We start from the raw sequence: 26423 nt of genomic DNA, 5'->3' as shown, positions 1-26423 counted from the left end.
TTGCGCAGCATGTACTGTGGATCCGTCAGCAGCAATCACAAAGTACAGAGAAACAGCAATTTACACTCGCATTGTGCGAGCAAGTCAGAAAGAAAACCCAGGCGAGCACTAGTGGAGCACATACAAACTCTACACAGGAAGCAGGCGAAATTCAAACCCCGGAACTGTGAGGCAGACTAAACCCTGAGAACACCAGGCCGGCCTAATGTTTGAAAATGTGTTGCAGTTACCTGCTGCCGGCTCGACGCCATGATCCCATTTGACTGTAAATTAGGGAGGTTGAAAATGAAATCTTTGAGCTTGTTTAAGTGTTCAACCAGGCCCGAATCTGTCACTGCCCTTCCCACCATGAACTGGTAACCCCCATCCGGTAGCACAAGAGGATGGTGGGTATCAAAACTCTGCAGGATATCATCTGAGAATGCAAGAGACATATAGGACATAATTGCATCGAGAACAAGAAAAAAATTATTGAAGGTCTGTACCGTAGAGTGGTCACCACTCACCAGTTCTGTGCGCTTCCGTTTGGTCCCGGGCGCACGGAGTCCATGTGTGCCTGGTGGGACACGTCGGGCTGTAAAGACTGAGCAGGTGGTTCAGTTGGGCTGCGTTCAAGGCAGGGAACTCCGATCGCAGCGAGGCCCAGGAGGTCTATACTTACGTGCACACAATAAAACGGAGTATGAATAGTTTGTGCTTTGGTTTCACATATATTTTTGAAATCCGGGAGGATTTCAGGACTGCGGTGTGGCAGATGTGCTCACCAATCATCCACCATGCTGTCCCCTTTGTAAGATGAATAATAACAAAAATAAAGATGTAAAAGCTAAATGTCTTGAATACTCATCTCACTTCATTTTGTTATGAATTTCCAGCATCATATTACATAAATGTAACTTTTTAAGCACTAGGATGTGGGCTAGTTTAATTGCATCAGATGGGCTGCTCTCTCAAATGGACTCATTTCAGCATGACAAAAACAGGGTGTGGAAAATGTGCTCCAATTACTGACTCTTGGCATACCTTAAAGGATTGTCAGAGTCACGTTAAGACACCTGGAACTAGTTTGAATTGTTGCTATTTATAAACTGTCTTCTTCTAAGTGTGCATCTTTTCACCTGGAGTAAATTTTTCCTTGGCGTAGTGAGAAGATTGATCGCTGATGAGAGCGTGCACGCGTGCTCTAAAGCCAGTTTTCCCAATCCCGTTGTCCTGGACCAGTTCAGGAGCAAGTCAAAATTGGTCCGTATGCGAATGGCTGTAGACCGCTGATAGAAACCTGGCTCTGAGCCTGCAAACACATGAAGAAAAAGGCTTCTTTAAAATTGGTTGCGACGTAAATAGGGCGATTTACTGAACTCTATTTTTATAGCCGGGCTGGCTGTCATATGGAATAGCTCATCTGTCTTTGGTTCAAACATGACAAAATGCAGATGATTACCGCTGAGTCAGCATAAAAAACATACTCCAACCAAAATGAAGGCACAAGGTTGGAGATATTGACGTTTCCTCGACGTCAACAGTGAATTCCACATATGTCAAATGCTATTTCATGAAACAGAAACACCTCCAAAAGCACATTGATAGCGGTTGAATTCCTTTGGTGATATATTTGTAGCGTGTCAACTGCCACACGCTTCCTGTCAGTTCTCTCCCTTCCCCTCCGCAATTCAGGCTAAATGTCATGAAAAAAAGCTCCCCAAAAAAATCTCAATGAAGCACACTGTTACTGTGTGAAACACGCTCCTTATTTATGAGGTGATCCTGGAGGAACTGAAGAATATTTTGGGTCCATACCCTGTCTATGTTTTCTACGGAGCCCTTAAGGGGACATAGAAGAAAAAAACAACCCTTTGCTTCCCTCGCAAAGGTTTGCGAGATAACGCAAATTTTGCATTCCTTCACAAAGGCAAACTTTTTTTTTTGTAAGGAGACGCTTTTTTTTTTGTATGCGCGTTTTTGTACTTCCGGGTCTCGCGTAGGATCTCATGTGCGGCTGAGTGAAAGACGATACTACTTCGGGAAGGAGAGAATAATGGAGGAGGACTTGGAAACTGTATTAAAAACCAAGAACAGATTTAATGTATTTGTATTTCAAGCCAATTTCAAAGTAAAATTCCATTAAAATCACCATCAATGTTTGCTGTTTTCAGTGACCCGGAAGATGAGAGGGAAAGTACATCAATGCACATTTTTAAAAAAGGGTCCACTTGCAAAATTAAAAAAAAAGTTTACATTATCTGGCAATCTTTGCGAAGGAATGCAACTTTTTTTTTTCTTCCGTGCCCTCTGAGGTGCTCGTAGTTTTCCCTGCTTAAGTAGTAATAAAAACTTAACCGAAGCAGATCCCAGAAAAAGCAGACCAGGAGTGGATCGAATACAAAAATGATTTATTATCACAAAACTGGTCACGAGACCGCCAAAGTACAACAGAAATAGGTGGGAGCAACCCGGGGTAAAAGAACTCCACTCACAAAATGCAAAATAAATAAATAACGCAAAATCACTCTCGTCTAAAAACGGCAAGGCAACGCCAATCAATAAATATGTAAGTTGAGGGGTTCTTTGATTTTGAATGGATGGGCTCTACTTTACGAAAAGGCAAAAAGGACAGATAGATTCTGTTTGAATGCAGCTTCAGTCAAATGACGTCAGCACCGCAGTACGGACGAACACACACTGTTGTCGAAAACGAAATCACTTCCTGCTTTCCCTTACTTCAACAGCCAATCAGAAGCTATCAACGTAAAACGCGTCTAAGCAATTATTAAACAACAGAATGTAATTTAAGTAATCTTAATATGAAATTATATGACAAATTTTGATTCGTCGTTTGAGGCTTCATTGTGTGGGCAAAACTTGTCTTGGCATTGGTCTAAAAGACAAACAGGTGTACACGTAATGTGGTGCACTCAATCCCTAACCTTTTGTGGATAAAACCGTTCTCCTATTGCCGTGATCAGTGGTCTTCAACCTGTGGCTCTTGCACCACATGTGGCTCTTTCATCTGTATGCTATGGTTCTCTGAGACTTGAAAAAATAAACATTGAATTTTAAATGACTGAGTTTTTTTTAAACATAATTCTAAATTCGAAGAATATGGTGCTCTTGAAACATTGAAAACGGCAATTTTTTTTTTGTCATCAAACACTGATCCGCATGAACACCCGCATCGACATTTGTAGATGACCCAAGGTCAAATCAAAGAAAAGAAACATTACGGAGGAAAACAAAATGTTTAATGCTATAGCTTGCGTGAACTGAATTCAAAACAAGCATCAGCTCACTCGGGTGGGAAAATGAAGGTGATGTATGGCGTTGAATTGTACGCTAAAGTTCAGGAGGAAAAATCACATTCCCAAGGCAAAAATAATATATTTGATAGGTTGATTATTTTTAGTTATCATACATTCGCTTATCATTAATGTTATTATTAATGTTATATTGATATTGAGTGATTGATTGATTAATTATGCTTGCAAAGAAGAACGCTTATGCCTGCAATCATTAATTGACTATGCCTGCAATGAAGAATCGCTTCTGCTTTTAATAAAGATATATTCTTCATTATGTACTCACATTTATCCTTTATATAGTCACATTTATACTCAAGAATGCTTAGTACACTGTGTGGAAGTTTAGGGACGCAACGATCTTTCCAAGGACGTGGTTGGGAAGAGATTTCAGACATTTTTGGGGGCTCGTCCGGGATCGCAATATACCTCCCGCCTCCAGACGCTGAGTCGACGGCCAGGAAGACCATGGCCACGGCTAAAACACCCTTTCCGGGACTGGGTTTCGGCTCCTCGTCTGGGGGCTGAGGGTTGAAGCGAATCCAGAGGAGAGAGGACTACTCTTGGTGGTAAGTAGGGCGGCGGTGTCCTGTACGTACTTAAATTCCGCATTAACATTCTTTCAAGCGTTGGGTGAGTGTTTGCGCGCCGGGTTTGTAAAGACGGAGGTCGGGCTAGTCTTTAAACCTGTTTTTAATTGGAACACTCTCAGGACAGGTGTTGCAGATTTGTAACAACCGAATACCTAGACTACACCTGGTTCGAGAACTTAATTTGAGCCTGAGAGGGATCTATTAGGAAGGGACTCTTTCAAGCGTTGAATGAGTATTTGCGCGCCGGCTAAAAAGACGTGGTCTTTAAAGCCGTTTAAAGCCCTGAGCCATACTAGTCCCTATCAGGCATATAGACCGTCAAGTCTCCCGCACGTGCTCAAACTCCGTGTGTAAATAGATTGTGTATATGGAACGTTACCTAGGTTGAAGGTAATCGAATAAAATGCGCTTAATGAGTGACTGTGTAACTGTGTGGGTGGAGGTTTGCTACCTCATTAGAACAGGACATTTGGCTATTATTTTTCCAAATATGCAGCATATTTTAAATTGTTCAAAAATGTAACATAATATAGTTTTTTGATACATACAGTTGAAAGAAAAAAAAACAATCACAAAAAAGTATATGCAATGTCATCCTCACTGGACATCTCAAAAGGATTTTGTAGCTTCCATACTACCCTCTCCACGTCAGATTTTTTTCACACATTACTGTTATGATGAAGATGTTGATCAGTGAAACAGGTGTTAAAGGCAAAAAAACAAAAAAAAAAATCACACGGTGCCACTGAGGGACTTTTGGGAAAGTTCTCTTTAGACCAGAACGTGTGCCGTGTTGTCAAAGTTATGTCGACCACATTATTATTCTAAATATTAAATGCACATAATCAACTGTCACCATGAAAGGCATATGCGTACGACGCGTGTGTTTTCACACGTTACCGTTCAGCAGTCCACATAAACTCAAGAGTGACTCCTCAGCATTTTGTTGTGCATATACGTAATGACAAGTTGGCAATGAGAATGACTATTGATTTGAGTCAGGGCTCATTAGTCTTGTCTGTCATGTATTTGAACTCTGACTTGACAAGAGAATGGGGATTCATTCATAAGATTATGCAGTTATGATTTAAATGTTACCTATACAATGTATACAGTCCAACTAATTGTAATGACGGCAACTGGACGTATCTCTGATGTTGAATTCAAGTGTTTTGACATCAATCAGAATTTTTTTTGATGCTATCTATTGCCAACGCTTGGGTCATAAACCATGACAGGACTACCCGTCGCCATAATTTGGCAATGGCAGAGATGTCAACAGTAGCATAGCGGGCATTAAAATAAATCCCAATTGTATATGTTCTGTCATGGAATGGTGACAACGTCCCATATTTCTGAAATACAAACAAAATTTACTCTCAGATAATTGGATTCTTGAGACCTAGTTTTTTTTTCTTCTATTGTTGTGGTCTGACCACTGTGCAGTCATGTTTATACTTTGCGGTGAGTTTGGATTTACAGGGGGAAAAAAATGCTGCAGTTTCATTTCAGACCTGAAATTGTTTCCAGAAAAAGAAAATCTGACTTTCTCTCCTGATAATTTTGTGTTTATTCATTCCTGCCATTTCCCTCACATTTGGTAGAGCCTCAATCTGATATTTGTCTTGATTTAATGTCTGTGATCTTGACTCCACACCGATGTCCAATACAATATTGGTAGTTTAAGAACTTTGACCACCTCCAAGATTCCAAAAAAGCTCTCTGTCCTGGATGCTGGTACATTATGGCAAAAAGCAGTGTTCCATAAACACATAATCCGTTTTAAAATGGACATTTTTTCCATCCTTCTCCTCAAAGTCAGCAAAGGGCTGATTGACAGATGTTTCCGAAAGATTATTCTTTTCAACCGCAAGGCAATTACCAGGTTAGCTAATACGTGGGCTAGCGCTTTCTACAACGAGCCTACTACTCGTCCTACGCTTTCTTCTTTTCTTCCATACAGTCTGATTTCCCTTTTGTGTCACACAGGTCAGTCGAGCTATTACGCCACACATCCGGTTGAGGGGAAAGAGAATCGTGATTTTCTGTGGCGATTTTATGATGTATGACGTGTGCTCTTTGTAATCGCAAGGACATCATATGAACCGTAAGATGACTATTTTTTCCCTTATCATATGTGTGTGTGTGTCTAGCTTCAGATATATCTAAAATGAGATTCGTAGGACTTATGTCAATGCCAAAAGTGTCACTGAAATAAATGTAAAAGATACTGCATAATACTTATACTCAACGGAGGATGTATTTTAAAGCAGCGAATGAAAATCAGGGAGCATTTTGACTTTGTTAGAACACAAAGGGTGTGATTGTACGTGAGGGAACATGATGCACGGGTACCTTTCTCCATGAGTAAGTTGAAGAGTGATGCGTTGATGAAGTAGAAAAGGAAGGCGATGAGCTGTGTGGAAATCTCAGGGTGAAGCTGACAGTCTGAGAGTAGTCTCTGCGTCTCAGATAGGACCTCCACAACCTGTTGGACTTGATCAGGGACCGTCAGACCGCTGCTACCCAAGACCGGAGCAGCCTTGCCATTCAGAGAGTGACCTTCCTTGAATGGGTTGGAGTCCAGAAAGGCCGGCAGGATGGGGTACAGGACCTGGTGTCATGGAATCAGTCAAGACAAGAGACTCATTCCAGTGGCGGAAAATGTAACATCATTCAAGTTACCGTATTTTCCGCACTACAAGGCGCATCTAAAAGCATTCAATTTTCTCAAAAGCCAACAGTCCGCCTTATAATCCGATGTTTATATATTGATCAATATTCAGATTTCTTGCACGTAGTATTTTAAATGTTCTGTAAAGCGCTTTGTGACAGCAGCAGCAGTCGTAAAAGCACCATATAAATAAAACTGGATCGTGTTGTATTGTATTCCCTTTGGCGTAGCTCCATCTTGTGGATGCATAACACAACCTCAGCCACTATTGTAGCTTCTATTCTATGCGCTTTATAAAGTGGTGCGCCCTATACGTATATGCAAACAGTTGAAGGTGCACCTTATCCTTCGAAGAGGTAACTTTTGTGCAATGATCAGCCACGCTCCCAGGCAGACTGCAGACCACCCACGCTGCCTTCACTTAACATGACTCACTTAACACTGTAACATAATTGATGGAAGATTACATGGACAAAAACCAGAAGAATCAGCAAAAATGAGGGTCTTTTCCGCCCTCTCTGACTTAAAAGGTTCTTGCTGCTCCACAGAGTATGCATGGACAATGACAGCTCTGTTTAGGCTAATTGTACGCAGACATCCACTTTCCCCAGAAATCTTGCTCTGACGCCCACCAAGGCCAGCACCAGCACTGGATCCACATTCCAAAAAAGCTGAAAATGGCTCATGTGGGCTTGGCAGGGTGCTGTAACAAGACTGCTGAGTGAAGAGTTCTGAAGGAATCCGCCCTGGGCAGATCATTTTACTTTCACTGGAAAAGCCCAGGGTAGGCGGGGAAAGGCTGAACACAAATGGCAGAATGGAAGTAGACAGCCACAGCTCCCATCAAATATGAGACAATGGAAATGGGTGGGGGTGGAGGGGGACGATGTTTTCTCGTTGGAAAATGAGGGCCCAGTGGAGCCAAGCAGTGAGAATTAAACCAAACTTGATGCTTGATTTACCACAGTCATCCAAAGACCTGTATTGTCTCACGGTCAAAACTGTGCATTCTTCTTCATGGGCAAATAAACAGTCTGCCCACAAGTCTGGAGAAATGTGCGCGTATCCATCAACAAAGGTCGTCAGTTAAAGCGGCTTGTCATTCATGGCGCCTGTTGTTTTCCATGCTGCAGCAATACGCACCATATTGACTCATTGCATGCAGATCTCTCTCTCTCTCTCTCTCTCTATATATATATATATATACAGTATATAGATATATATATCAGGGATGGCAATGGCTAGTGATGAAAAAAAAGCGGAAAGGGGCGTGGCCTGGACGGGGTGACCAATCACAACAAGTAAGACATCATACACGTCCAATCGCAGGGCTGTTTGCAATCGGAAGATGGAAAGACTGATAGGGAGAGCTCGTGAAAACTCGACGATAAGGTACCTGACCCCCCCTAAATTTTCTCAACGGATTTAGAAGATTCACAAAAATGATCAATTTAAGAAATAAAAAGGCGGATATATATATATATATATATATATATACTGTATATATATATATATATACTGTATATATATATATAAAGATCCTCGTCTCACCCCTCGGGTGGTGTCCATCCCTCAATCAGCTCGGGTCCTCTACCAGAGGCCAGGAAGGTTGAGGGTTCTGCGCAGTATCCTTGCTGTTCCCAGCACTGCGCTTATCTGGATTGAGATGTCCAATGTTGTTCCCGGGATCTGTTGCAACCACTCATCCAGTTTGGGGGCCACTGCCCCGAGTGCTCCGACCACTACAGGCACTACTGTCACCTTTACCTTCCAGGCTCTCTTCAGCTCCTGTCGGAGCCCTTGGTATCTCTATCTAGCGGCTGGATAGCTCAGTTGGTAAGGCACCGGTTTGGCGTACTAGAGACTGGGGTTTGATTTCCGCTTGGGGCAACCAGAGCACATAACATCATCCAGAGTGGGTCCTTGGGAAAGACCCTTCACTCTATGGGCGACTGGAACTAAGCGGAGATGGGCGAGATGTCGTGGTCAACCGTGACTGTGGGTCCATCCATCCATTTTCCGATCTGCTTCATCCTCACAAGGGTTGCAGGGGGCGTGTCGCGGGGGGTGCTGGAGCCTATCCCAGCTGTCTTCGGGCAGTAGGCGGGGGACACCCTGAACTGGTTGCCAGCCAATCACAGGGCACACACAGACGAACAGCCATCCACACTCACACCGAGGGACAATTTAGAGTGTTCAATAAGCCTGCTATGCATGTTTTTGGAAAGTGGGAGGAAACCGGAGTACCCGGAGAAAACCCACACAGGCCCGGGAGAACATGCAAACTTCACACAGGGAGGCCGGAGCTGGAATTGAACCCGGTACCTCTACACTGTGAGATCGACGCGCTAACCACTGGACCACTGGCCATTCTGCCTCTTATTTGGGAAAGTGCAAAAAAGCCAGGACATGTAATATTAACCCTTTCTGGGACAGCGGTTCCTACAGTGAACACATAATCATGTTATCAGGTTACAGGGTGCATGAAAGGGTTAATTTCACCCTTATATCTCCAAATGCAACAACTGAAAATGGGTCAGACTGGCTTTATCATAAATCTGGACATAGAGATAATGATTTCACTCGTAAGGGAGTCTTGATACTGCACTTGATACCGCACTTAATCATGAAGTTTGATCCTTGAATCCACCAATAAATGTCCTGGTTCAATTAGCGCTTGTGTTCAAACAGTCGTCCTCATCATACAGTTCACATTTTGACACCAAGACAAACCCCAACAGTGGATCAACAGTACCTTGTGATGCTTCATAGTGGACGTTCTCAGACGGAAGTGGCCACTGAGCTGAGAGTGTCAAAGAATGTCATCAGCAGGTTGCAACAGAGATACCAAGAGACTGGAAGAGTCACAGAAAGATGTAGAAGTGGATGCCCTTTGGCCACATCCCAGGCTGATGACCGCTACATACGGAACAATGCCCCGAGAAAAACGGATGCCAAATTTCTAACCTCTGCAATACAGGCCATGTGTAGTCGAATGATATATAAATACAGCTGTTCTGTGAAAACCTCAGAGATTCGTTAGAGAACAGACAGTTGCAAAGATCAATGGCTCGAGTGTCCACAGAACTATTAGTCGTGCACATCTGGCTTTGATGGAAAAGTGGTGAGAAGAAAGCCATTGACCTAAATCCCATTGACAATACAGCGGACTTCCGCCATTTGGCAGATCTGCGAACCGCAAAAAATCGGCGTACAATTAACACCCATCGAAATGCATTGGAAATAAAATACCTGATATAATTATTATAACCGAACTGCCGATAAATCCAAAAACACTAAGCCTCTACAAAAAGAGGGAGATGGCTTCACTCCCACAAAAATACAACTCCCCCAAAAAACAAACAAAACATTTCTGAAAACAAAAACAATTAAAAATTAAAAAATATATATTATTCAGGAGTGCACTGAATCAAAACTTGAAATCAAAACTTGAAAACAGCAAAATGTTCTTTTACTTTAAAACCAATTATGATGTTTCATAGCCTACATAATAAACGATGACACTACGTTGGTATATTGCATCAAATTGTCATTTGATGAAATACATTTACAGTATGTTTGAAGTCAGAATATGACACAATGGTTGAAAAGTTGAAAGCAATGTGTCAAACTCAAGGCCCAGGGGCCAGATTTGGCCCGCCACATCATTTCATGTGGCCTAAGAAGGCAAATTATGTTGCGCTGCAACCATTTTTTTAACAATTACCCCTTCTAAATTAGACTAATATCCATCCATCCATTTTCTAATCCACTTTTCCTCACGAGGGTCGCGGGCATGCTGGAGCCTATCCTAGCTGTCTTAGGGCAGTAGGTGGGGTACACTCTGAACCGGTTTCCAGGTAATCGCAGGGCACACAGAGATGAACAGCCTTACAATCACACCTAGAGACAATTTGGAGCAGGGGTGTCAAACTCAATTTTGTCACGGGCCACATTGTAGTTACGGTTTCCCTTGGAGGGCCATTATGAAAATGAATTTTGTGAAACCACCTCCACATATTACATACACATCGAATAACAAAGAGATGAATAACTAGTTTTGACGTTCAACTCTTACTATAGTTTGATATCGTAAGAGTTGAACTTTTTTTTTTTTTAACTAGTTCCTGATTTCAGCAGTAGTTATCCATCTCTTGTGTAGTAATGAGAGGCGATGAGACATTTATGTGGGTTCATAGTCATAACGGGAGAAAATATAATTACTATGTGGACTGCGACATAAATGAGTTTGACACCCTTGGTTAAATTATTTTGCAATCCATTTTATTATGTAATACTGTCTGGTATCCTAAACTAACCTAAACTGTGACACACTTAACTCCATTTTCTCCGATAAAAGGCTGCTGTTTATGCATAGTATTGCTAAGCTATCGATATGCTACAGACAGGTTTGAAATTGTTCAATGGAGGTAAATGATACAGTATATGTATTCAGTAGTGAGGGCATAGATGTCAAGCATATGTTCTTAACACCACGCAATAAGTATGCTTATATCACATTTCAGTCAAGTTGAAAGAAAGTACGTTGTGGACAGAAATACAGAAAACACATTGGTCGTAGTGCACTGAACAGAACTGTGTTATCCTAAACCTAAAGGACAGCCACTTTATGCTCACTTTAGAGACTCTGTCATATCACTGACTTCCTTCCTGCAAGGAGAAAAGAGTAAAAGAAAACCAAATGAGCTGAATCAGGAACACAATCCGTTTGACTTTCTGCTGGCATGAAAATTGCCTTGGTGGCTGCATGCTGATGGCCTGTTGGACCAGCAATGCAATAATCATAAGACTTTACATAACCTGCTTTGGTTCTGGGTCCCTTGTTTGTTCAACGGGATATCTAGGTCAAAGACATACAGTTGGCTGGGGTATACTTAGACTGAGGAAACACGGAATATAGTGATAATACCAGCATATACAAAACTGCACATTTCCTATACCGGTTGTCCTTATCATGGTCACGGTTGAGCTGGAGCCTATCCCAGCTAACTTTGGGCAAGAGGAACAGAAATAAATACAGACTACTACTACTACTACTACTACTACTACTACTACACCCACGAGTACGCCGTGCTTGACCATTGAGGAAACAGAATTAGACTCGCTGGAGTTTTTGCAAAACATTGGTGCATGAACTGCAAGATCCCCCGCTTTCGGATTATGTTGTCAACCGAGTGTATGAGACTTAGGAAATTGGAGACCGCCTCGTACCTCACAATTGTGCGGCCATGTATGCTGGTGTCATATTATGAATGAAATACTATGAGGTCAGCGGAGAGCCAAATCTGTCAGCCTAGCGCCTCGATTAAATAGACTCAAATCGCGTTAGCACACCTGCGCTGCAAAAAAAAGACTCATTTTCAGCCAGTCTAAAATTTAGTCTATGGTTTGTCTCCAAATTGTGAGATGCACTGGGGGCTACGGGAGTAAACCCCAGTGAGGCGTAGCACCTCTAGCAAATTCACAAACCGTCCATTGCTCCAGCACAAAAATGAAGATGAACTTCAACAATGACATCATCTTAAAATTGAGCATGATATATGGATCTTCTGGTAGTTAGATGTTCACATACTAAATTGCCCCCCAAAAAATTCATTTGTCAGGTACCTAATGGAAAATATTAGAACGTTTAGAGTCCTTAACAACAGTTCAAAAACCTTGGCTAAGCTCCGTCAGTAAACAGGATTTGCACAAAGGCCCTCGGTGTCTTGTCATTCACCAGTGCCACAATAACCCCAGTGTGGTCTGCCACTGCGGCCAGTGGCTCGCCTTAAAAAGCTGCCAGGAGAAAACTGGGCCCTTTATTCTCAGCCTGTCACTGATTATTTTCCTTTCTTGAACGTCATGTTCATCAGTGTTGGAGCCAGATGGAGCCGCAACACGAGTGAAGTTTTGACTTGTCAGTGGTAGTAGTTTGGAGTAACCCACGATATAGTTCAACACCATATAAATCTACAGTATATTATTGCACATCTTATTAAATATGTATTTTATACGATACATGCCCCATTGCATGAAGCAACGTCCATTATGGAAAATGTTCTTTTTTTTAAGGGCTTGTATACAAATATTTGCATCCCTGGAGTGACATTATCAGCTCGACTTGGCGACTTTCTGCTGAAACATTATCATGCCGAGGCATTATCACTCAGAAACACCCACATTCACGGCTGCAACGCCCTTTGGGCGAGCATTAGCTAACAGTGTCACAAACACTTCTTCCTTTCTGGCCATGGTTCACCGTTTACCGTTTCACAGCATCACATCTTTTATCGTACTTTTACCGCAGATTATTCGTTTCATCACAGAATTTTGCAGTGATTGTTCCTCCACACAGACACTTACTGTAGACTCTTTGATCCTCATGATATGTTGACACCAGCATGTCCCAGATTTTTTTTTTACATTACCCCTTTCATGCACCCCGTAACCCGATAAACATGATCAGCTTTCCACTGTCGTAACCGTTGTCCCTGAAAGGGTTAAGACAGCGAGATTATTTAAGCAAATCGTGACATTTTGGATAATAGTGTGCTTCCAACTTTGCGGGGACACTTTGGTCAAGGCAGATCAGGCAATACTGTACCCCAAGTGCACAAAGTGAAATCATTTAAAGAACGTCCAACTTCGACCTCCACCACATCAAATGCTCTTTTGTTCCGATTCCGCTGCTAAAAGGACACCAGCCATTTCCATCTCGCTGTCAAATTTCAAAAATATATTTATCCTCTTACCTTAGTGACGTAGTACACACACTGCTGAAAGGTAAGCATGATGACCTCCTCCAAGGCCGCCACTGTTTCTTCAGCGGTCGAGTGCACAGAGGACAGCTGCAACTCCAGCAGGTCTGAAAAATAAGCAACCACAGTGATCAAAAATATGAACGCAGCACTTATTTTTTATTATTATAATAATTTTTTTGTTGTTGAAATTTTTCATGAGGTGAACTCTAAAACAGGGGTCCCCAACCGCCGGTCCGCGGACCGGTTCCGGTCCGCAGGGCATTTGGTGCCGGGCCACACAGAAAGAGCTTGCCTTAATTCCGTTTTATTAATTTCGGAATACGAAAGGTGTTTTATTTTGAAAAATTACCGGATTCTCCGTTACATATGTCTGTGTCACGCTTGACACACGTCAAGCCACGCTTCTCCGTCACGTGACCGATTACGCTGAAAACAAAACGCCGGAGCTCGCAAAATGAGTAAAAAACTGCTGGAGATCGCAAATGACGGTGGCCTTAAAAGCACGTTCGAGACAACTGGATTAAAGTTATGGTTGAATACTCTGAGATCACCACAATAGCCACTGTTGCTATTTCCGACATCCTACCTGTGTGAGGCGGGGGTTTTCTGCAGAAACGGCGACTAAAACAAAATTACGAAGTAGACTGGACATAAACCACACACTTGAGGTGTCATTGTCTCCTATTACGCCGAGATGGGACCGTCTGGTTGCAGAAAATCAAGCTCGGGGCTGTGGTGAATCGTCATTTTCATGCACTTTGAATTTGCGTTGTATCGTATTTTGAAGGCATTAAACATTACCATAGCGATCAGAGTGTTGCGGCCAGATTAGACTCTCCTTGTGTTTATTATTATATTTCGAAAACACCACAGTTTTCATGCAGCTCATACCATATTATTTTGTTGTACAGTCAAACGTCGGTTTTCGAACGTCTTGGTTCTCGTCCAATTCGGTTTTTGACCAAAAATTTCGAGTTTTTTATGCCTCGGATGACGAACAAATTTTCGGTTCTCGAACAAACTGAGCGCACTCGAATGCACCATTTGACTCCTCTCACCTTCCTTACACGAGGAAATGACGCTTCATCATTTTGCTTTCCATTGTGAGCAGACGTGTTCAGTAAACATTTTTATTTTAAAAATAGCGTGGTTTCGGTTTTCGAACAGCCTTCTGGAACGGATTATGGACGAAAACCGAGGCTTGACTGTATTATTTCTGCCACACCTTAAATGCCGGTCCCTGAAAATATTGTCTGACATAAACCGGTCCGTGGGGCAAAAATGGTTGGGGACCCCTGCTCTAAAATACTTTTTCCATATAGTGTACACGGAAGGCCCATTTGGGACAACAATTATTCACAAATTAACTAAATCTGTATTTGTGAGCATTTTGATGCTATCAAGACGTTATGATTATTGCACAGGTGTGCCCTTAGGCTACCATACATCCAGTTTGTCGAAATGTTATCATCGGTAAATAATGAACCTGAAATCTTCAAATGTGACTGACCCAAATTCTCCCAAAACTCTCCTTCTCTTCTATCTTCGTTCTCTTCACATGTTCTCCATTCCAAGATGACAGGCAGCTGATACTGGATGAACTGAAGCACCTCCAGGCTGTTTGACATCCACACCACAAGGGGCAACAGTCTCGTGATTGCGTCCTTGTTGCTGAAAGAGTGCACGGCATGTACGTGTCAGATTTAATCCGGAGGAGTTGATAATGAATACAGTACACGACAAATCTGTAGTCCGGAGTAGGAATAAGGGCTTACACTTCTTTCTGAAAAGCAGCTAGTTTCTTGGTTTGCTCCTGTATGGAAAGTGATATAAAGCAAAATATAATTATCCTGATAAAGATAAATACATCCTAGTTGTGGGGAGTAGGTAGAAAATCATTTGCAGAGGTTTAATGGTGCCCAGCATTTTTTAATTTCTAAAGTGCTTCTCCCTCCCCTATCTACTCAAAAATGGTCGGGGAATCCAGCGTAAATGTCAAAAACCTGTTCAGTATTTATGATATCAATTTCTTATGTGTGTGGTCCATACTGAGGTCGACAGGGCCACACACTCTGTGATTGTGACGTGAAACGGAACAACAGCGCATTGGAAAGCGATCAAAAGCTGGCATGGCTTCTGGAAACAAAGAGAGGAGGACTGGTTGTGTTGAATGTTTATATGGAATGTGTCTGCACACAAAAAACGATTTTGAATTTGAATGTGGTTTGCATTGGAAGTCTGTACAATGCAACTTTGAATTTTATACAATCTGGCAAATGACGGGCTTTTTGGTTTTCAACAATAAGTGACTGGGTCACGAGCGAAACATGTTTTTCTGTAGATACCTCGACTTTCCACACATGCCCACCCCTACCAGAAATTACCTCAATCACATCCCAGTCCCCAAGAAACCTGCAACATCAGAACTGAACAACTACAGTCCTGTCTCTCTGATGTTTTTGGTCATTCGAACGCCTCACACTGGACCACCTAAAGAAGATCACTGGACCCCTACTGGACGCCCTGCAGTTTGCAGACCGAGCAAATCTAGGTCAGTAGATGACGCAGTCAATATGGGGCTGCACTACATCCTGGAGCACCTCGACGGCACAGAGACCCACAAAAGGATTTGGTTTGTGGACTTCAGCTCTGCATTCAACACCATCATCCCGGAACTCCACACCTTCAAGCTTCTCCAGCTCAGTGTGTCCCCTATGATGTGCTCATGGATCTTCTGCTTCCTGACAGGCAGGACACAACAGGTGAGGCTGGGAAGGACAACACTGGGAACCCCCAAGGATGCACCTCTCTCCACTGCTCTTCTCACTCTACATGAACGGCTGCACCTCAAGGCACCCAGGCAACAAACTCATAAAATTCGCAGATGACACCGCAGTCATTGGCCTCATCGAAGACGGTGACGAGTCTACGTTCCGACATTAAGTGGAGCAGCTGGCGCTGAGGTGCAGCCAACACAACCTGGACCTGAACATGCTCACGACTGCAGAGAAGATTGTGGACTTCAGAAAACGCCCTTCACCACAGCTGCCCCTCATATTATCCAACTGCCATGTGTCAACTGTCGAGACCTTCAAGTTCCTCTGAATCACACTCTCTCATCACATGAAGTGGGAACCAACATTAACTCCATCCTGAAAAAGGCCCAACAAAGGATGTACTTCCTGAGGCTGCTGAGGAAGCCTGTGAGAGGAGCTGCTGGGACAGTTCAACACAGCAATCATCAAATCAGGCCTGTGTCCCTCCATCACAGTCTGGTTTAGGGCCGCCACAAAAAAGGACAAAATCTGACTGCAAAGAACAGTTAGGACTATGGAATAAATCATTTCTACTGCCCTACCCACTCTCGAGACACACCACAAGAATCAAGACAAGGGCAAGGAAAATCCTACTGGACCCCCCACATCCTGGCCACCACTTCTTCCAGCTACTCCCCTCAGGTAAGCGGTATTGAACAATGCACATCAAAAACAGCAGCCATTCAAACAGCTTCTTACCTCTTGCGATAAACTCCCTAAACAGGGACTCAAATCTATACATTCTCTTTGCATTTTTTGCACACACCTGTGGGACTGTATTACCGCACTGATCATTATAGCTCCAGCTCTCGACATTCTTGAACAATTGTTGATCAATATTCCACAGCACACTTGAAAGCACTCAAGGACTTTCTGGATACTACAATTACTGCTACTGGACACTTAAAAATGTGCAACAATTATCTGCACTGACTGCAAACTGTGACTCTTTTATACAGTCTGTTATGTTGTTGAAATGTTGATCTTGAGCTAATTTAGTTCTGGCACACAGGCTACAATTTGGAAGAAAAATACTCAGTTATTTATCAAGGTCATCAGGTTAAGCCCTTACATGACATTTAAAAATCATGGATCAAAATGATCCGCGACTACTCACCCAAACAGCGCTCTGGATTTCGCTTGCAATCAGCAGCAGGAGCCTTCGCAGGTCTGAGGTACGTAAATATGATGCGGAATACTGAGTGCACAGGCACAGCAGAAAAGCAATGCTCAGCGCCGGTCCTTCTTGGACGTCACTGCTCCCAAGTGCAACTATTTGTTGGATGACGCTATGCTCATTGTCTGCTTGATAATTCAAACTCAGGCAGTGACCCTCTGGCGATTTCAAAAATGGAGGGGCTCTCTTCAGGCACTTTTTGGTCACCGTACAGGTGTTGCAGAATATCGCATCTCTTGTCTGGCTTGTTTTATGAGTGGATGTAGTGTTGCTAAACAACCAGGGGAGGGTCGACAATTTTGGCTCTGGAGCAGTACTGTTGAGTTCCTTTTTGCAGAAAGAAAGGACAACGAATTGAAATTGATATTACCGGTATGATCATTATAGCCAGTACAGTGTATATGTGAATATATTTGTTTACATCTATTACCTTGTGCATCAAGGGATCTTTAAATAGAAACAGGTAGCTTTGTCCCAACCCAATGACATCACCAGGGCAAAGTTCTCCTTTCTCTTTTAACATATTGCCATTCTTTGTGACCGCAGCATCAGGAAAGGGGCACAGCATGGTGGGTCCACCAGTAGCACTGCGATGAAAAATGCAATGTTTTGGAAGAATATCTTCGGCGAGGAGGGCAATGTCCGCCTGTGGTACATCGCCGCTGTCATTTTGTCTCCCCACTACAATATTTGGACTCATAAGTAGGTAGATGACAAAGTCCTATGGAGACAAATATTGTACAAGATCAAACAAAACGGTACATAAACACCCATTTCTAATTGCAGCCATCTTTGAAAATGCCCAGAGAAAGAAAACTGCAACCAGGCGCAGTTAGACTGCACTTTGGGTAAGTTAGACTTACACTGGGCACGATAATGGGGCCCATATTGTTCATTTATAAAACAAATTAAAACAGTCACCAGGTATTTTATAAAACAGACAAAAGGTAGTATGAATGCATTAATAACACTCCTGTTGACATTTTGGGTATTGTCCATGTATATTTCCTGCAAATGAGCCATTCCTCAGCTTGTCCCTGTATTGGAGTGTGTGCCAACATGATGATAGCTTCAGACTACCACGGTGATGGGGGGAGACGCGTTTTGAACACTGAATTCGAATTTCACTTTCGAATAAAAGTTGGTTTCACGCTCAGGCGTGCGAGACCCTCCTAATTTTGCGTGAACAGGAATTCCATGTACCTCATCATTAACATGCACCTATAGATAGATAAAAGCCAGTAGGATTCAGTTGATTGGTGTCTGACCACTCTGTAATTGCAAAACACGGCCCTTTTGATGATGTGAACGTCCCACATTGTTGTCTCATTTGCACTCAAATTTTTTTATCAGCGTTTTGGCACTGCATAGCCACTCCTGCCACACACCAGTAGCAGTGCTTTGCTCCAGTATGTCTTATATTTTCAATCTCGATCTAAACGTGAGCAGGTAAACAAGTGATTTATCCCCAAGTGAGTAACTAAAGTACTGTAAGCATAAGCGGGGATTAAATTTGATTTTGTGCTTGTGATGCCTACATTATGGATTTAACACACTGAAATATGTAGAAAATAAACCTCCTAACCTTTATTCAGAGAACCACGTCTCTGTTAGCTAAGCGGTGATTGTGAATGTGTCCAAATATGTTGGCCTGCAAGTGTAGGGCTGTAATCCTGGTAATCAGACAGGAAACGGTGCCCCAGTTGTGTTTTACAGCTTCCTGATCAGTGTTCTGACAGTTTTTCTTCTTACAGTTTGCTGACTTTAGGTTGATTTCACATTGCTGTGGTTCTTTTCTCTTCAGAAAACAGTGTTACATGAGCTCGATGAGGGGGTTTTTTTCTTCAAAAAAGGGCAGGGTGTATGTCATATAGTAGATACAGTATTGTAGATTGATTTCCAGGTTATTTCAAATAATGGTGCAAAACACAGGAGACATATTCATGCAATGCAGTAGAATGCCATTTTCAAATCGCAAAAGATGCAATTAAAAAAGGAAATCCTGTCATGATTTGGTTTGGGACCAACAGGTGGCACTGTAGGGCTTCCCCTGCAGCTGCACACCTGTTGGTCGTTAGGTAATCAGTTGTATAAAAGGACTCCCGCCCGATCACTCAGTGTCGGGTCATTGTTGCTCTTTGCTGCTGTCATGTTTGTTTGTCATGTTTCGATCATGTTTTTGGTCATGTTTCTGTTATTGATAGTTTTGAGCTTCAGTTATGGTTTTTGTTTGATACTTTGGACTTTGTTTGTTTTGGATTTAGTTTTCTGAGTTTTAATACAATTCTTCAAGTACACCGTGTTCCTTCCTCCTGCCTGCTTTTTGGGGTCCACCACCACCTCGCATTTCGGTACGTTGGTAGGCATTATTTATGTATTCAGTTTGGAGCCATCCATCCATTTTCCGATCCGCTTATCCTCACAAGGGTCGCGGGGGGTAGGGGTGGGGGGTGCTGGAACCTATGCCAGCTGTCTTCGGGCAGTAGGCGGGGGACACCCTGAACCCGTTGGCAGCGAATCGCAGGGCACACACAGACGAACAACCAGCCATGCTCACACTCACACCTAGGGACAATTTAGAGTGTTCAATTTGCCTGCCATGCATGTTTTTGGAATGTGGGAGGAAACCGGAGTACCCAGAGAAAACCCACACAGGCGCGGGGAGAACATGCAAACTCCACACAGAGAGGCTGGAGCTAGAATTGAACAAGGTACCTCGACACTGGGAGGTCGACACTGGACCACCGGGCCCAGTTTGGATCAGTAACCCCAATTATTTGTTATTCAGTTTTGCTAATTCAAAAAGAAAATTTCAGATATCTGCAACTACCATTTCTCCTATCCACAAAATGCTATTTCAGAATTCGGTGACTTCATTTGAAGGAGGACAAATGACAGCACTTTCGCCATTCATGTGAATGGGGTTTCTCCTTCGAGATATGTACAAGTCAATTGCAGATCTGCTAGCGCATTACGGATATCTTTTTTTTTTTTTTTTAAATGACACTTTCTCACAATGGAGTAACAGATATCTACAATTCAGTAGCAGATATCTGAAATTCCCTCGATGTCTGCAACTGAATTAGGGCAATAGTTAGATCATTCGTCCTTGGCGAAATGACATTGCAGGTATCTGTAATCGAGTTTCAATCAATTGTATTAACTATTCAGTCATTACGACTCGTCAGAAAGACATTGTTGATATCTGTTCCACGCATGTGTGATGTGAGTGAGCTATGCCGGCGAGGTAAATTGCATGACATCATACCACACTAGCAACGATATTCATCAAATAAGAAGGTTGGTTTTGCGGGAAATAAATTGCGCTATGCATTCTAATATACATGTGCAAATAGCTGAGCAGAACACGTTATTAAATGCGATACCTGTACAAGGCTGCGCCCGTGTAGTAGCAGCAGGTACGGGCAGTCTTGAGGTGGGTGAATGGAGTACTGTGTCGTGTTATCGTCGCTACTTTCCGTCTCCTCCCTCTCTGACTCCTCTCCTTCCTGCTCACCTCTCGGCCTCGATGGACAGAGGGTCTCTGTTTTGGCCTGCGACCCACCATCCCCCTTAGAGGGAACTGCGTGGTCAATGTCGTTCAGTTCTGCCCTTGCTTCTGAGCACTTATGGCTCTCCACTAAAGTTCCATTCAAGGACGTACTTTGATCCTCATTCGCTTTGGTCGCTGAATCAGCCTCTATAAGGTCCATCTCACTTTTACTCCGCCAGAGTTTTTGGCTTTGACTCATTGTTCTCTCAACGAGGGTGGAGTTAACTCTGGAGCGACTCTTCTGCAGCTTACGGGCCTGAGCATTGATACCTATCGGGGAGATGATTAAACAAATACAGGAATTAGCTTGAATGCGGCCTGTGTGAATAACCTGCTATATAAATACAGTAGGGACCAAGTTAATGGGATGCAGTGATAGGGTAAATCCTGTCCCCCCCATGGTGTTAAACGCGCGTGTGTGTGTGTGTGTGTGTGTCCATGCTAGAGTCAAACCAGATAGTCCACACACAGGAAGCAGACCTCGGTGGAAAGAAAGACACAGCTCATGGAAAACAGAATGTGATCACCCACACTGATAGAAGGCGATCACACACTGTGCCAGTCACAGAAGCAAAAATGCCAAACAGGACGCACTCTTACATTGTGACCACAGCTGTGTCAACGAAAGCCAGTGTTTCCAGTAGAAATGATGTGGTGCTACTAATATCTCTGGAAAGATGGAGGGCAGGGGCGGGGGGTAGTTTTCTACGGCATTGTGCTTATGCGCAAGTGGATAACTTTTTTCCATGCAAAACAGGACCACAAAGTGTGTTAAAAATAAATAGTGTGCCACGGGATGAAGTTTAATTAAAGCTGCAAATTCAGCAGGAGGAAATGCAAGACCATATTTGAAACTAGGAACATAATTTTGGTCTGATGAAATGCACTTTGATTTGGTGTGGTTTGGTTCTCGGGGAAAACAGCGGATATATTTGGAAGAAACACTTCAATTTATTATGGACAAAGCTTTACTGAACAGCCAAAACTTTTGAGCAGCGTACGCCAGGAAAAAGAAGGGGCAGCCTAACCAGCAGTGATGGTGTCTTGTTCTTTGGACGACTGCTCTTCTACTAGGCTTCGCCTCTGGATTTCAAAGCGTCTGGCGAGGCCCTCCCTTGGTTTCCACAGCGACTGCAGGAGGAGCGGCTTCTCATTGTCGCCCACGACTCTGAACCCTTCGGTTTTCCACAAACGTGCGCTAATGGAGCCAATCGTGTCACACAGAACATAGGAACTTGCCTCGTCTTTTCCAAAGCCATACCTGGATAACGTAGAAACGGAAAGAATTGGGGGGGGGGGGGGGGTGGAATACATGAATGTTCATTGAAAAAAAAAGAAAAACTTGGGACATACACAATAGAAAATGGCATCAAACATCACTTCCAAAGTTGCAAATCATGAAGGAAATTGACTCTGTTGTGCAAATAAAATGTCCTATCCCAGTTGACCATAATTTTTCATCAGCCTAATGGGGTGAAGACAAGACCACACACTTTCTAACCAGATTTACCGTGGAACAAAAATGGCAATGTGCAAAAAACAGTGGTACCTCGATTTACAAACACCTCTTCATACGAAATGTTCAAGTTACGAAACGCCTCAACAGGAAAATACTGCCTCTTCTTACGTAAGAAATTTCAAAAATGGTGTGGTATAAATACAGTGTGCGCCGCTTCTTGCAGCTCAGAGTTTCCTGAACGCACCATTCTTAGAGCTGCTCTGCCATTGGCTACTACCAAGCATCATCCTGGCATCTGATTGGCTAAGCGGAACCTCTACTGCATGTGTCTCCGTGTGTAGATTAATAGAGATGTGTCTCTGCAGCGTCCTCGTCGTTTGCCCCTCGGGCCATGAGGTGTTCCGATTGTTTTACGTAAATGTGAATCATCCACAAAAAGTGTTCACTAGTCGGGCGATCGCTCACTATGCTCGGGTTTGCCCTGGACATTTTCGAAGGATTTTTAAAAGCCGACAAAATCAAACGTCCTTGGATCAGTTCTTTACAAAACGCCAAGCAAAAACCACTTCTGAGAACTAAAGAGGGCAGTTCAAATTTAAATGGCAATCATTTTTATTCTTTACTCTAGTCATTTGTTTTTTTACATTTTGCACAACTCATTTATTTTGCAGTAATGTAATTGTAACATGTATTTGTTACATATTTTGATGCATTATTATGCTTTAGGAAACATTTATTTCCGATTTTTGGGGGGGGGCACCTTGGAACGAATTAGGGCATTTACATGGAAAACGCGTCTCTACTTACAAAAAAGGTACCGCTGTACATGCTTATAACATAGGGAGAGAGAGAGAGAGAGAGAGAGAGAGAGAGAGAGATCCACTATTCAAACAAAGGGTTTGAATTCAACAACAAAGTAACCACAAAGTGTGATTTTCTTTTAAAATCACAATTATTTTTAATTTCAGTACGAAGGGCTCCCTTACATAAAAATGACCATTCAAGGATGGCACAGAACTGCTGAAACACAAACCAACATTAACCCTTTGAGGGACAGAAGTTACTACAATGAACAGCTCATCGTGTTATCAAGTTACAGGGTGCATGAAAAGGTTAAAGTACAAAAATCAACTCACTGTAAGTTTTAATATTATTAAGGTACTAAGATTTTTCCGACATGTCATCCCAAATTTCGCAGTATCAATATCATCAATCAATATCACAGTGGAGTGGAGTGCAGAATAAGACCCGGTGCAAGTGCAAGTATTTGCCTTCTAGTGGTGAGTGATGTTATTACAACTTATAGCTCTACAGTGAAACCTCACTCTTTGGGATAGAATAGCAAAAATTTGTATACAGTTGACACTAATTGAATCACAATGGAAAAATATATATAAACCTAAAAAAAAAACCAAAATCTGCCCCAAAAAAAAAATCATAAATGCAGTACACATAAAATGGGGATTTGCTTCACTCTCCCGCCCCCAAAAAAGAACAACTTGGAACTCTTCAAAACTGCACGTGTATGTTCAAAATTATAAACCTAAAAAAATATATCTACCCCCCCAAAAAATGATGGATAAACTTCCACTATGTACATTTCCAGAAAAGAAAAAAAAATGCGCAAAATGTCAGGTTCCACTATAGTAGAGGAAATATATTTATAAATCCTCCCTTCCACCAAAAAAGTTTTGCCCTAATGTTTTAATGGCAAAATTAATCAAGGGGCCACTCAGAGTGTGGTTGTGGGCCCCATGTGGCTGCCAGTTGCCCCTGAATTCTTGAAAAGAAAAACTTGCATGTTATGGGAATGTGAGTGAAAACCGGAATAAACTAATGCAAGCTTGGCGAGAACATGCAGCCTGAGCTGAAGGTCAAACCCGGAACAACAGAACTATCATGAAAATCTGCTTACAATTATGCAAACCTTGTTTCTCTGTCAAAGCTCACCAAAATGAATTAACAGCATTTTTCTTGTGGTCACACCTATAAGAGTTAAAAATATTAAAACGTTATTAAAAAAAAAAAAGAAACCGTCTCTTGTGATAGTTAAGAATTCCTGATACAAACGAATCAAAGGTTGACCAGCAACCTTGAATGAATGTTTGGCCTTTGAGGTTACATTTTATTTTAACCAAATGTTTCTTACAGCCACGGTGCGAACATCCAAATGTTGCTCTACATGTCGAATTTCCCTTGTGCTAATCATTCCGTTACATTTTTGGGGTCTGAAATCCAAGCAAAGACTAACAGATTTTTTTCTCTCTCTCGGGGGAGAATTCCTGCCAACACTGGCCGTCTTTCACACAAACTGTGGTTTGCGCTACACTTTGTGAGCTATTAAAATGACTATTTGGCACACGTACACTCCTCGTGCACAACACTGCAATTATAACGCAATGGACAGAACATCAAGTCTACTTTGTTTATTGAGCAGTTTATTGAGTATAAACGCATGTGCGGGGCATGACTGGTTTTATATACAATTTGTAGCAAAAAAGGAGGAAGCGTGGGGCAAACAATCACACAAACACATGTGGCAAACAGACACACACACACACACACACACACACACACACACACACACACACACACACACACACACACACACACTCATGCAATGATAGCACATTCCCTCACCTTTCAAGGGCCTCTTTGACCAGCTCTTTCGCACTGGAATGTGTCGTGGCCAAGACACTCTTATAGTGAGCTCCTTTACAAATTTCGCTTCCAAAGATCTTCAAGATTCCAGGAGCACTTAACTGATTGGACAGCTCAGATGGGTCATCCACAATTTCGGCATCTGCCACGCTCACTGAATGCAACATCACAAGAGAGGGAGAGCACCCAACACATAATACAGACATGTATATATGTTCATTGGATTGCGTTTTTCTATAGGAAGGGAAGGAATGTCCACACTTAACTTTTTCTTGCTCGATATTGATTCTAGGTCTTGATTTGATACATAGATTATGAATAACATCATGACATTATGGATTTAACTTTTAACCCATCGCTGTAGCAACCATGGCAAACACACACCAATTTAGTGATCAAATAATACAGTGGGCACGGTACTTTACTCAAGTGCAGGCTGCTTATGCAGAGCCGCTTCACCCACCTCCTCCACCTACATCCAGGGGAATTTAACCTGGGGGGGCCTTGAGTAGTCGGTCACATTCTTACCTGACATCTGCTACCTCGAATAGAAACTCTCTTTTTGTGAAGTAGAATATCGTATAATACAGCATTGTGATGAAGACCACACTATCTGAGACCAAGACTTGACCGAGACCAGACCTTGAACCAAAATGGGTCGTTATCTGAGCCCTGAGCAACCGTGAACCGTGATTTTCAGTGGACAGCAAGAAACAAAATGGCCTCCCACTGATATAGATAAAAACAGGTGGTTTATGCTGTTTATTTCATATTCCACTTACATAATTTTAATCACAATGCTGTGTTTAGACTGGTGGCACCGCATAAAACATATTGTCAAGACTTTTTTTTCTTGTACCTAGCCCTATAAAAATCCTTTTAAAACATGACAAGGTTGAATATGTAAAGAGAGATTCCTCTTCCTCATTCATTTTAATTTTCTTTTAAATACATTTGACAGCAATAAACACAGTGTCTGCAACTCTTTCAAAGCACAACATGCAAACATTTCAAATTTTGATAGATAGATAGCTAACTAGCAGCTAGATCAGGGTTGGGCAAACTTTTTGGCTCGGGGGCCGCATTGACTTTTAAAATTTGACAGAAGGGCCAGGTCAGCACGAGCTATGGTACATTAAAAAAAAAACTGCATTTGTTGACAGTCCATATCAAACATCAACAGAACAAAAGCATGAAAGTACGGTATTAATATACTTAAAGTGTTGTTGATGACCTATTTTAGCCTGTGCATCGCTGCAGATGGGTTGTGATCAGACCAGTAGAAGTAGAGCAATACAGAGGTACTAGGTGGTCGAAAAAATTGCCCCCCCCCCCGTGTTCTGCAACTTCAAGTCAACGCGCCACCTGGCAGTGAAATGCCTGTCATTACAAGTCCAATTGAAATGAATGCAATCATTCACATCGAACCTTAA

At 42.5% G+C, this 26423-nt stretch overlaps 1 protein-coding gene across 3 annotated transcripts in view; it reads right to left on the bottom strand.

Annotated features, from left to right (window-relative positions):
* LOC147190253 (ras-associating and dilute domain-containing protein-like) overlaps positions 1-26423 on the bottom strand; it is a 37716-nt gene that overhangs the window by 3652 nt on the left and 7641 nt on the right. For all 3 annotated transcript variants that reach the window (XM_086139109.1, XM_086139111.1, XM_086139110.1), the window contains exons 4-15: positions 24970-25144; positions 21899-22131; positions 20704-21140; positions 17748-18038; positions 17258-17644; positions 15100-15137; positions 14835-14995; positions 13316-13428; positions 6242-6500; positions 1119-1291; positions 507-651; positions 231-415 (exon numbers count right to left, since the gene is read on the bottom strand). In XM_086139109.1, coding sequence (XP_085995235.1) covers positions 231-415; positions 507-651; positions 1119-1291; positions 6242-6500; positions 13316-13428; positions 14835-14995; positions 15100-15137; positions 17258-17644; positions 17748-18038; positions 20704-21140; positions 21899-22131; positions 24970-25144 — 2597 coding nt within the window. The remainder of the gene's footprint in view (positions 1-230; positions 416-506; positions 652-1118; positions 1292-6241; positions 6501-13315; positions 13429-14834; positions 14996-15099; positions 15138-17257; positions 17645-17747; positions 18039-20703; positions 21141-21898; positions 22132-24969; positions 25145-26423) is intronic.

This window comes from Hippocampus guttulatus, chromosome 19, assembly GCF_054856545.1.
Source record: "Hippocampus guttulatus isolate MCC_2025c chromosome 19, RoL_Hgut_1.0, whole genome shotgun sequence".
Lineage (NCBI taxonomy): Eukaryota > Metazoa > Chordata > Actinopteri > Syngnathiformes > Syngnathidae > Hippocampus > Hippocampus guttulatus.
The sequence above is the reverse complement of the archived record's forward strand: the minus strand, read 5'-3'. Positions and strand labels throughout refer to the sequence as shown.